Source organism: Syngnathoides biaculeatus, chromosome 3 (genome assembly GCF_019802595.1).
Source record: "Syngnathoides biaculeatus isolate LvHL_M chromosome 3, ASM1980259v1, whole genome shotgun sequence".
NCBI classification, from domain to species: domain Eukaryota; kingdom Metazoa; phylum Chordata; class Actinopteri; order Syngnathiformes; family Syngnathidae; genus Syngnathoides; species Syngnathoides biaculeatus.
Genome location: NC_084642.1, coordinates 8,338,859 through 8,351,082, shown reverse-complemented (window position 1 = coordinate 8,351,082; position 12,224 = coordinate 8,338,859). Strand labels below are relative to the sequence as shown.

Sequence of the window (12,224 nt, the reverse complement as noted above, 5' to 3'; positions counted from 1 at the left end):
AAATATACGAAGGTTCGCAAACGCATCACCACCCGGCTGCTTCCTCTCGAGCGCCCCCACGCGGCCAGAAATCGAGCTCATTTTGATGACGTCACCGCTCGAGTTGTCATGGCGTCTTTTGGACCGAATCTACAGTTGCAATTTAGCTAGAATCCGTCGACAGTCGCTAGCTCGAAATGGAGAAAAATGCAGACGTGCATCGAGACCCCGTCGGCGGCGACAGCACCGGGGCGGACGCCGGCGACGCTCCGGCGGCGGAAGGCGGGAAAGAGACGGCGGAGAAACGGCCAAATAGTGAGGCTCGCCTCAGTACTTCGCTGGGTGACGATAGCTGGAGGAACAACGCGGCGGAGGAACCGAGGAGCACCCCGGTCGTCAGGTGCGATTTAGCCGAGGTCCCGGAAGTCCGAGCGGCCGCGGAGGAGGCGAGTGAGGACCCCGAGTCGAGAGGCTCGCGCTCGGGGGAGCGGCGGCAGCTCAGTAACGGGATGGGGTCGGATCCAGATAAGGAGGGTGGTGCCTCAAAGTTAGTCAACAACCACGCCGACGCTCCGTGCGCAGGTGCGGACGACAAGGAAAGCCAGCCGAGCAAACCTGCCAAACCCGCCCATCTGTGCCCGGCCGGGGCGACCCCGGAGGACCTGAGCGCCCCGCACGCCTTATCCGAGCCGGACGTCAGCCTCGGCGGGTGTGATTCCCGCAGCCCGGACTCCCTAGAGGACTCCTTCTCCAAGCTGAACTCCTGCGCCAGCTCGGACCTGGAGGAGCGAGGACTGGCCCTGGCCCTGCACGGCGAGCTCGGGCCGGACGGCACCAAGGCGACGTGCGCCAAGGACCGAGCGGCGGGCCAGTGCATCTACCACATCAAGTGGATCAAGTGGAGGGAGGAGAGCATGCCCATCATCACCCAGAACGAGAATGGCCCCTGTCCGCTGCTGGCCATCATGAACGTGCTCCTGCTTGCCTGCAAGGTAAAAAGAATCGAGGCTTTTCTCCCCCCCCCCCGTCGTTTCTCAAATCATCTTTCCCCATTGACGTGGATGGAAACGCCACTAATCCGTTCCAGCCTCCCAGAATCAACCCTCCCCTTCCCCGCCAAAAAGTGTAGTGTTTAATTGAGGGGAAAAAATACAATATACTTTATTAAAACACATGATGATTTTAGTCTTCTTCTCTAACACTGTCGTTCGAATGTTTCAAGTGTCAGTCAAAAAGACGATTTATGGTAAATTTCTTCGAAGCGAGACTGAACGCGGGCATATAAATTGATGGATTAACGAAGGTGGAAGAATATCAGACGTAGTCACCGTCATCTTTGAGGACGCTTGGGATCTTTCATTTTGTCCTTTTTCAAATCATAAAAAGGTTAAATACGTACCTTCTGGGCGGTAAAGCGTTGGCTGCACAGTTCTGAGGACCCTGGTTCGATCCCGTCCCCGCCTCTGTGGAGTTTGCACATTCTCCCCGTGCCTGTGTGGGTTTTCTCCGGGCTCTCCGGTTTCCTCCCACACCCCAGAAACATGCAACATTAATTGGACACTCAAAATTGCCCCTAGGTGTGATTGTGAGTGCGGCTGTTTGTCGTTGACAGCTGGGATAGGCTCCAGCACTCCCCGTGACACTCGTGAGGATAAGCGGCAAAGAAAATGGATGGATGAATGTACCTTCTGCCATCTACTGGAAGAGCATTAAATTGTTCTGCCTTTTTCTGTGTCACTGACACGGCTGGATGAACAAAGAGATTATTTGTAAATAAATAATGAGTTCCACAGCTCACCCACAAACCTAATGAGGATAAGCGCTTTGGAAAATGAATGACTGGTTACGTTAAAACTGTTTAGTGCTATCCAAAACATGGCTGCCCTATGTGTGTCACAGGTTAAGATGCCTCCCATGATGGAGATCATTACAGCCGAGCAACTGATGGAGTATCTTGGTGAGTGTTACTGTCTCGGTGTTTAAATATGAATATTGGATCATAGTCGTTGATGTCGAACACGCTATGGAGTTGTGTGGTTTGTGACTTCAGGGCAGCACATCAGAATAATCGGGCTCTGAGTTACAGTATATAGTACAGTACTCAGCCTCGGTTCTCGAATGTCCCCGTTCTCGAACAAATCGGTTTTCAAACGAAAATTTCAAAAATCTTTTTGCTTCAGTTTTCCAATGAAAAATCAGTACTCGAACGCCCCCAATAAACCCGGAAATAACAGAACGTGCGCAGCCCGACCAGTTGACCCACCCACAACGCGCCTCATTATTGCCAATTTGAACGAACCCCCGAAAAACCTGGAAATATAACTCGAGCGGTGGTTGATTCGGTTTTCGAACAAACCGGTTTTCGAACCGCCTTCTAGAACGGATATTCATATTTTATCTTAATATTAAGATGGAGGGTTTTATGTCATAATTACATAGGTTGGTTGAGTGTTTTGTTGTTTATATATATACTGTACAAAGATCGTGTAATGCTCAAAACCATTTTTTTTTATTTGTGCAGTGTCAAACAGCTTGAAGCAAACACGCCGGGCCTCTAATGTGAAGGCAGTAGTCTCACATTTCTTGACAGCGCGAGTGAGAACAAATGTTAAGGAATACTTTATAAAGTGTTTGAACAAGTTTAGATGTTTGAAAGACGATAAAACCCTGAATTATTTTTTGAAATATGATCTCACCATATTGGAGATTTTCACTCATCGCGCGTTCGGTCCACTGTATTAGGTTGCTGTTGTTTTAGGAGGCTGTTGTGGCGCACAATTTGTACGACAATGCTGCGATTTTTCTAATTCCAGCACAATCTGTTGTCCTGGTGCGTTGACACACGGGCAGCAGATGAATCAGAGGGTGGTGGGCGTCGCTCGGCGGCTCGTGGTGCTTTGTGCCGTCAGCTGGGGGGGGGGCGGCAGCCGGTGCACTCAGCCACGAGGAACTTTTGCCTCATGTTGACGATTGGAGTTGAAAAGAAGTATTTTTTCGATCATACGCGGGTGTGGAAGCTCAGTCCTGAAAATCCTAAAAGGTTCAATCGAGACAAGTGGACTTTTCTTATTTAGCGAAGACGTTTCAGCGTTTTGTTTTTCACAAACGAGTCAAGTCCAGATGCCTTTGCGGTTCATAATGTGATGTTTTTGCCCCGGAACTGCACGTTGTACTGTTTTGACGGGCGATGGCGTGCAGACAGTGCAAGCGATGACGCTGGATAATCATTGTAAAGTTTTTGAAAAATCATAAACTAGAACGGGGGATGAACTTTCCATCGTAAAACGTTTGTCTGCGCAGGTAATATTAGAAGTCACATTTTAAGGAAGTTTTATTTAAATAGCACTTTTCAGAGTGAATTACATAGTCATAAATGTGCTGTACTGTATAAAATTCAACATCTCCACAGTTAACATTTTGTAGTGATATAAGAAAAACATCACAACAAAAACTAAGTGCTCTGCAAAAGAAATTATTTATTTCTTATTTTAAAAAAGTGGTTGCTTTTTTAAAAAAAATGGCCACTGAAGAGGCAGCTCTCAGCTCAAAATCAGGTGGTTTGCATAATTTGGGGGAAACGAGCATTATTGTCTTGATGTTTTAATTTTGTGTGATGATCGTTGCATAAAATGCAGACACAAAAAAAATGCAAAGACATAAAAAAACAAATTTTAAAAAGTAATTTTTTTGGATCCCCACTCAACACGTCTGTTATTCCAGGATCATATGCTTCTGGTACTGGCTCTGGTACAATTTCAGAACCAAATTGCACAAAAATAAAATTTGTTGTTAAATTCAAACCTGTTCACCCTGTTCCGTTTTTTTTTTTTTTTTTTTTTTAATATTCTCGTTACATCACAGCATATCGTTGCAATCGGGCAAGCATGCATGCTTGTGATTATGATAAATACCAAAGAGATGAGCCCAGTTTAATTGAATTGACAAGTGATTTAAAAATGTGTCAAAAATATTAATGGTTGGTAGTTTAAAATTTTAGTTTAACCTTGTCCTCTTCCTGTCAGGCATTTTGGAAATGTCGTTTTTGGAAGGCCATCAGAAGTGGAGGGCCTTGATTGAACTTCTTGCTTTGCAAGGGGGCGCGTCACTAAACATTTAAAAAATTTGTAAAATGTGTATCGGGAAACTGCAAAGGGTGACAGCGCAGTCCAAAAAGTGGGTGTCCAGGATCAAAGAGCCTGCTTTGGGTGACCTCTGCTTCTAATTGGGATCCAACGAGGACATCATTTCCAAAATGGCTGACTGGAAGAAGACAACCTTTATTTTTTTAATTTTAATTTAAAAAAAAAATCTACACAAAAGTATTTCCAACACAAGCCAAGCTAGAGAAAAATGTCGTGTCTGCTGTTACAGTCAGATCAATAGAAGTCTCAAATATCAACAATTATCGACCGGCACGGCCTAATTTACTTTTAAAGTGGTGTCTTTCCATCAGGTTTTGCGAGTCAAAACCCACTCCAGAATAATTTACAAAAGATTATTATTGTCGTATCATCTATTTTTAATGGACCCGTGTGGTGACCGGCACGCCAATAAAACAAACTGACTAAAACAATTACTCCCACCTTCCTTAGCTTTTAGGCTGATTAAAAAAAAAAAAAATCTAATATGATTCCGATGTATCGCATAAATCTAACATCCTTGCATGCGCGCAGTATTTCTGGATCTCTGACAACACTGTTTTGGCATGTACTATTTTTTTTCTTTATCACAAAAATTTCATTTACCAACGACATTATTCAAAACATTAGGTTTGTTTTTTGTTTTATTTCCATTCTACATTTTTGTTCGATTTTTTTCTCTTTATATCAAACGAGTTTAGAAACCTTCACTTAACCTTAACATGAGTTAAACTTTAATCTTGACCCTTCGAATGGAGAGACAAGTCACTTTGATTGCACAGAGTCAGTTACCTTCTTTTCGTTGGCGCTATCGTCAGAATCCTGTCGACCCAGTTGATGGAGTCCGACATCGGCGAAGGCCTCCTCGTAGAATCCTTGGACTGGTTCCGGACAATTAACTGTAGCCAATAGTTATTGTATTTTACGGTCAATTTCAAGAACAAATTATGGCCGTAAATCTGTGCAGTACGTGACAATACTGTATACCGTAATCCCCGTCCTACAGAGCGCACTGGATTATAAACCTCATCCAGTACATTTGTAAAGGAAATACCATTATGTACATACATAGGCCGCACCCGTGTAAAAGCCGCAAGTGCCCGCATTGAAACAAGATATTTACAAAGAAAGACGGTACACAGAAAGAGTTTCAAAGTTTTAATCCCTTATTTTATCTTAACATAGCAACAACACGGTAGCAAAAAACATACCGGTTAAAAAAAAAAAAAACAGCCGCAGCAGCTACATAGTAGCAACACGGTAGCACTTTACTAACAGAGCTGGTTTAAAAAAAAAAAAAAAAAACATACCTAAATCACTGAGACGCGGCAGTAACACAGCAGAAACATGCTAGCCCGGTGCTAACAAGGCCGGTTAAAAAAAAAACCCCAAAAACATACCGGTAAAAATCACTGAGACACGGCAGTAACACAGAAGCAACACGCTAGCACAGCGATAATGCTAGCGCAGCGCTAACAGGGTCAGTTAAAAAAAAAACATACCGGTAAAAGTCACTTCCTCGGCACATATATCCCACCAGTCTCAATCTTACCTTTTCCGCTCGAGTGCCCCCCTTGCGGCTGCACAAATTAGCCGCATCGCCGCAGGGTTGAAAGCGTGTGAAAAAAGTCGCGGTTTATCGGCTGGAAATTACGGTAAATAAATACGTATGTGCTTGACTGTCTCACGCCGTCCAGTTCACACTCTTTTCTCGTGGTGAATTGTACCTCCCAAAAAAATATGTGCTGCTTGAGAGCACGTAGATACAGCCAAACTTTCTTGGTTTTGCAATGTACGCATAATTGAGGATCATCTCTTTGGTATTTGACTCTGTGATGACTTCCGCCAGCCTCCCTTCTTGTCATTTGGAAGACAATTGGGAAAAGGATTCCGCTCATGTTGTTATTTAGTGTGAATTAAACCTGTTTGTCACTTTTTTTTTTTTTTTACAGTAGTCAAAAGTTGCTTAATATAGCGACCGAATTGCTAAATTGGAAAGAATGGCCAAGCTTTTGTAAACTAGCTCCTCTCTGTTGGCAGTGCACATCAGTCATGAACGATGGTTAAATATTTAATTGATGCCAATGGAATTGGGTTACTTTCTTTTAATAGTTGCTGAATATTTAGGTTGAATCGTTCCAAAAAGGGTCTCCAGCCATACTGAACAGACTTTATGTGGCCCCGCAGGAGACTACATCCTGGAAACTAAGCCTAAAGAAATCTCCGAGGCCCAGCGGCTAAACTATGAGCAGGTAAGTCCGAACTACAGTAGCTACTACATCACTGCACAGTATTACTAATGAATTGTATACTCGGGCAGCATGGTGGAATAGGGGGGTAGCATGTCTGCTTCACAGTTCTGAGGTTTGGGATTTGATTCTCCCACATTCCAAAAACCTTCGTGTTAGATTCCTTGAAGAAAATTGCCCATAGGTGTGAATGTAAGATTGCTCTGCTAGTGACTGTTGAGCAGTCCACGGTGTACCCCGTCTCGAGCCCCAAATCGGCTGAGATCAGGCTTCAACGGGGACACCAAGGACGAGCGCATCAATAGATTGAGCAATGCGGTCGGAGTTTAGTGGCCATCGTACCGACAGTCAACATGTCAACGCTCGCTGAAGAACTGGTATTACTTCGTGGAAGAAATGACAGAACCAGGTATTTTTAAACTGCTTTTAAGCTGCTCTCCATCATGATGGTCCAAAGTAAACAATTTGTGCTCTTCTTTCAATGTCATACTTGAACGCAGGAAATAAATATGCACCCATATGGAGCCCGACTTGAAGTTGCTGAGCAAATCTACTCGAGATTGTAAATTGTAACAGTGGAGAACTGCACTGCATCACAGTGTGATTTGTTTGGAATATTTTAGTTGTCTTTTGTAGTGTAGCAACATGAGTACACTCATAAACTTGTACAAACACTTATACAAGTATAACGCAAGCACAATACCAACCATACTGTTACATTAGCGACCCTTGAACAGGGCATTATTCTCTTTCTAAGGACTTTGTCATTGGCTTTCTCATTTCTCATATTGCCATTCATCACTCGTATATACATAGCGTGTCTTTTTAAGTGATTGTTTGTGTATATTTTTATTCAATGTACAAGTCAGAATTCAGTTGTGTGATTCACCTGCAAAACTAAGTGTTTTACACGATTAAGAGCATTTCAAAACTAAGAAATTAAACTTTTAAAGCAGAGAAAAAAAATGAAAGTACAATTAAAACGGCATATTCCATCAGCATTTCTGTCGTGTATTCAGGACCTAATCCATTTAGTGATTTATAGACCTGTAGCAGAACTTTAAAATCTATTCTAAAGCTGGCTGGAAGCCAGCGTAAAGATTTTAGAATTGGAGTTCTATGTTCTGACCTCTTTGTTCTGGTCAGAAACCGAGCTGCAGCTGTTTAATGCTCTGTTTGGGGAGCCCATTCAGAAGACAATAGTCAAGTCGACTTGAGATAAAAGCATAGATGAGCTTCTCCTTCACTCTAGATATGTTCTTCGGATGGTAAAAGGCAGTTTTAGTAATTGATTTGAATGACTGTTGAAGGTTCAAGTCGGAATCTATCAGAACACCAAGGTTTCGGACTTGGTCTTTGGTTTTTAAAGATAGAGTCCAGGTGTTTACGAACAGCAATTCTCTTTTCTTTATTGCCAAAAACAATTGTCTCGTTTTTTTTTCTTTTGGTTTAGTTGAAGACAAGTTTGGCTCATGCAGTTAAATTTATCTTCTTTAGACAGTGACACCCCATCTCAATTGAACTGTAGTCATCTGGAGATATTGCTACATATAACTGCGTGTATCCCCCCCAGTAAATGGGAGTTTAATGTCGGTCATGGTATTTGAAGCGCATTGTATTCTAATTTTCAAAGTTTTTTTCTTTCTTTCAAAACAACAAAAATACCAACTAGAGTAAATGGTCATTTCGATTTTGACAATTTACGAAGGGTTGCGTCAGGAAGGGCATCCGGCGTAAAAATGGTGCCAAACATACATGTGCGTTCACCTGAGATGACACGCTGTGGCGACCCCGAAAGGGACAAGCCGAATAAAGCCGAATAAAACAAAATATGAATTCAAAATAGCCAGATGGGGATTAAGAACAATTTTCAGTTAATATATAATTGCAAACAGCTACTACGTACCTCAAGAGGCAGAGGTTAGATGATTTAGCGAAAAAAAGAGGGTAAAGTTTCACTAATTAACATCATGTAAAACATTCTAGTAACACATTGTGGTGCAACAAGTAATGGTTATTGCAAACAGGGTAAATTCAGAATACTCATGTGTGAAACTCACTACTCATTTTGTCAAAGCCAAGCGCAATTTATAATCCTGTACGCATGGTACAACCCCCTCCCCCCCCTCCGAGTTGCAGTGTTTCCAGCCACTCACCTCGACAATCAGTGGCCGTGATCAAGGTTGCTGAACTGCACCGACCGACAATCATGTAAATAAACGCAAACGTGTTGAATGCTTAAAGTGCCACTGACACCAAAATATACTTTTGAAAATAGGGATTGTTATCAAAACTACATATAATATTCATCACTTTGATGATAATACGAGTCGTAAAAAGTGAGCTGGGAGTGTTTTATTGAAGCGCAAAGTTGTGAAAGTATGAGTCGACATCCCAGTGGCGGCCATTTTATCTGTCACGTCATGTTCAGACATCACACTGGATCCCTCGCATTGAAAACACGCTGTGCCGAATGCAAATGGCAGATAAACGAAAGCGATTTTTCGATTTTTATGATGCCCAACACACCCACCGCTGGGTCGGGGGAAACGGCGGCCTGCGCCACCGCTAATGGCGCCTCGCGCACATTGACGCAGTATGAGAGGATTCCATTACGTCGTCTGATGCGGATTTCTAGAATGTTCCTATAAGGACGAGGATGGATCTTGACAGAGCTTTTTATTAAAAATCCTGCTTTCGGACATGTACACAAGTACACAGACACTACACTGCCTTCCTGGAATATTGGCTGGAAATAACATTCGCCCATTTGGAAGATTCATTCAAGAACCTACAAAGCTCTTGTCCTTTGCACCTGTGCAATCCATTTTTCACGACAAACCGGGTCTTTTGGAAACATGTGAAGAGTGAATCCGTCCTCCCGAGTGTTCAAGCAAAATCTAGGAATACAATGAGCCGGCATTTTGGCTAACACGAAGGAACAACGAGCTACCTTCCCGGAGGTAAAACTAACGGAAACAACCGAGTCCACTTGGAGGCGCTTCTGTCCTTTACGTCACTTCCTCCTTCTTCTCGAAAACAAATCCCTCGAGAGGATTTTCATGGCGGGAATTACAAAAAGCACCAAGAAAAACCAGGTAATTTCTCCCCAGTACAACAAAGCTATAGACACTCGACTCTGCTTCTGCAAAAAACCTCACTTCCTGGTTCTTCTTCAACACAAAATCCTCGAGAAACTTTTCATGGTGGGAGATGAAAAAAAAATCAATATATATGAACAAACAGATGAGTTCATTCTGGCTGATTTTTTTTTTTTTTTTTTTTAACAACATACTAAATTTCATGCTTTAGGTGTCAGTGGCGCTTTAAGGCATCTTTGTTATAGTGATGAACATAAAGGAAATGGATGTTTATACTGAAACAGTCGAGAGTAGACAATGCTCTTTAAAGCAGACCTAAACGCAGAGTTGAAGCTGAGCCGTTCGCCGCTCTGCATTACATAAGACGCGTCTTGCGAGACTCGGGGTCAGGATTGTGGGATGTCGTTTGAAATGGCGCTAAACGCTTAGAGACGCACGGCTGGGTTCAGCTTCGGGCTATTCCCGAGGTTTGCTGTGTGTGTTTTTGTGCGAGCGGCGATGGCGCTCCACGCTTCCTCTGCGGCCTGCCTACGTTGCGGCCTGTCCGTGCTCCAGCAGCACATCTGTGGATGATTTGAAGCCACGTTTTAGAGGCGAGGAGAAATTTTTGGCAGCGCGGGAGCGCGCGCGCTCGCTCGGTCGCTGATGCTCGGTTGCACAGAGGCACCAACCTTTCTAAATTTAAGCGGGGCTGAAATGCGATTTCTTAAATAAATCAGCAGCGTCTTCAGGGAGGGGTTCGAGTTTTGCGTTGCACGGTAATTATGGCAGTCTAATCCGAGACTCTGGCCCGGGAGCTCTAATGCATGTGGGTGTCCGTTCGCCACTTGTATTGCCGCAGACGACAGTGGGCGGCACGTACGGGAAGCCCGGGTCTTGTCTGTGAACAATAACTTCTTCTTTTCAATTGCAATTTTTCTTCTTTTCCTTTCGGCTTGTCCCATTAGGAGTCGCTGCAGCGTGTCATCTTTTTGTAACACCTACTGCCCTCATGTCTTCCCTCACAACATCCATCAACATTTTCTTTGGTCTTCCTCTTGCTCTTTTGCCTGGCAGCTCCAACCTCTGGACCCTTTTACAAATATACTCACTCTCTCGCTTGTCTCTGAACATGTCCAAACCATCAAAGTCTGCTCTCTCGAACCTTTTGTCTCCAAAACATCCAATTTTGGCTGTCCCTCTAATGAGCCCATTTCTAATTCTGTCCAACCTGCTCACTCCGAACGAGAACCTCAACGTCTTCATTTCTCCTACCTCCAGTTCTGCTTCCTGTTGTCTCTTCAGTGCCTCCAGTGTCTCTAATCCGTACATCATGGCCGGCCTCAAAACCGTTTCATAGACTTTGCCCTTCATCCTAGCGGAGACTCTTCTGTCACATAGAACAACAGACACCTTCCGCCAACTGTTCCACCCCGCTTGGACCCGTTTCTTCTCTTCCTTACCACACTCTCCATTGCTCTGGATTGTTGACCCTAAGTATTTGGAATCCTCCACCCTCGCCATCTCTTCTCCCTGGAGCTTCAGCTTCCCCCTCAGCCCTTCTCATTCACGCACATATATTCTGTTTTACTTCGGCTAATCTTCATTCGTCTCGTTTCCAGTGCATGCCTCCATCTTTGTCATTATTCCTCCACCTGCTCCCTGCTTTCACTGCATATCATGGTCCAAGGGGATTCCAGTCTAACCTCATCTGTCAGCCCATCCATTACTACCGCAAACAGGAAGGGGCTCAGCATGGAACCCTGATGCAGTCCCACCTCCACCTTAAATTCTTCAGAGACACCTACAGCACATCTCACCGCTGTTTTGCTACCCTCATGCATGTCCTGTACTATTCTAACATATTTCTCCACCACACTGGACTTGCGCATGCAGTGCCACAGTCCCTCTCTTGGTACTCTGTCATAGGCTTTCTCGAGATCCACAAAGACACAACGTAGCTCCTTCTGACGTTCTCTGTACTTTTACACTAGCACCCTCAAAGCAAATAATGCATCTGTGGTACTCTTTCTAGGCATGAAACCATACTGTTGCTCGCAGATACTTACTTCTGTCCTGAGTCTAGCCTCCACTACTCTTTCCCATAACTTCATTGTGCGGCTCATCAACTTTATTCCTCTATAGTTCCCGCAGCTCTGAACATCCCCTTTGTTCTTAAAAATGGGAACTAGTACACTTTTCCTCCATTATTCTGACATCTTCTCTCCTGCTAGTATTCTATTGAATAAATTGGTCAAAAACTCCACAGCCACCTCTCCAAATTGCTTCCATATGTCATCAGGACCAACTGTCTTTCCATTTTTCATCCTGTTCAGTGCCTTTCTAACTTCCCCCTTACTAATCATTGCCACTTCCTGGTCATCTCAATTACCAATCAAAAATGAATTATACGGTGGTTCCTTGAGAGTTTTCACAGTCTACAGGCAAGTCCGAATACGGAGTTACTCGCCTTCAATTTAGGAGCACGTTGTGCCACACCATGCCGGGCAGCAGAGATGCATCATAGTTCACCATTCCAAAAAGGATCTAGTGCATAACCCCACCCCGATAAGTTTCTGCATGTAATACTAGCACTTTGCCATTGTTGCCACCCGTTCGGTCGAGATTTGTGAATGAGCTGTCCCGTCTGTCTGTTTCCCCATCCCCGTCTGTTCTAAATACAGTAATCCATAATTGGACACATTATAATATGTTTTATGGATTGAACATTTGACAGATCGTTGTCATGGTCCATGTTCTGAATACATTTTCACTCA

At 43.8% G+C, this 12,224-nt stretch overlaps 1 protein-coding gene across 1 annotated transcript in view; it reads left to right on the top strand.

The window, feature by feature from the left end:
* The first annotated feature begins 2 nt into the window (after positions 1-2).
* mindy2 (MINDY lysine 48 deubiquitinase 2) overlaps positions 3-12,224 on the top strand; it is a 28,477-nt gene continuing 16,255 nt past the window's right edge. The window contains exons 1-3 of the mRNA XM_061814076.1: positions 3-971; positions 1,879-1,936; positions 6,306-6,370. Coding sequence (XP_061670060.1) covers positions 177-971; positions 1,879-1,936; positions 6,306-6,370 — 918 coding nt within the window. The 5' untranslated portion in view covers positions 3-176. The remainder of the gene's footprint in view (positions 972-1,878; positions 1,937-6,305; positions 6,371-12,224) is intronic.